This window comes from Eurypyga helias, unplaced genomic scaffold, assembly GCF_000690775.1.
Source record: "Eurypyga helias isolate BGI_N326 unplaced genomic scaffold, ASM69077v1 scaffold29309, whole genome shotgun sequence".
In the NCBI taxonomy this organism is placed as follows: Eukaryota; Metazoa; Chordata; class Aves; order Eurypygiformes; family Eurypygidae; genus Eurypyga; species Eurypyga helias.
Genome location: NW_010273143.1, coordinates 649 through 919, shown reverse-complemented (window position 1 = coordinate 919; position 271 = coordinate 649). Strand labels below are relative to the sequence as shown.

The 271-nt window shown below is 61.6% G+C and overlaps 1 protein-coding gene across 1 annotated transcript in view; it reads left to right on the top strand.

The window, feature by feature from the left end:
- Positions 1-37: 37 nt before the first annotated feature.
- LOC104515424 (LIM/homeobox protein Lhx1-like) overlaps positions 38-271 on the top strand; it is a gene marked incomplete at both ends in the record, with an annotated part of 843 nt that continues 609 nt past the window's right edge. Inside the window, 2 exon segments of the mRNA XM_010159384.1 lie at positions 38-152; positions 155-187. Of these exon segments, the coding sequence (XP_010157686.1) occupies positions 38-152; positions 155-187 (148 nt within the window).

Genomic DNA, 271 nt, shown 5'->3' with positions numbered 1-271 from the left:
GCTGCTGACCCCCTGCCCGGCCTCTCCCCCCAGGTGTTTCGGGACCAAGTGCGCGGGCTGTGCCCAGGGCATCTCCCCCAGCGATCTGGTCCGCAGGGCGCGGAGCAAAGTGTTCCACTTGAACTGTTTTACGTGTATGATGTGTAACAAGCAACCAATACTGCCAAAGAAAACAGCCTGCATTCAGGTGAGGGAGCGCGGTCGGGGCGATGCGGGGATGCGCTCAGCCCCGTCCTCTCTGCGGGGTGAAAGCCTTTCCTCTCCTTTCCTC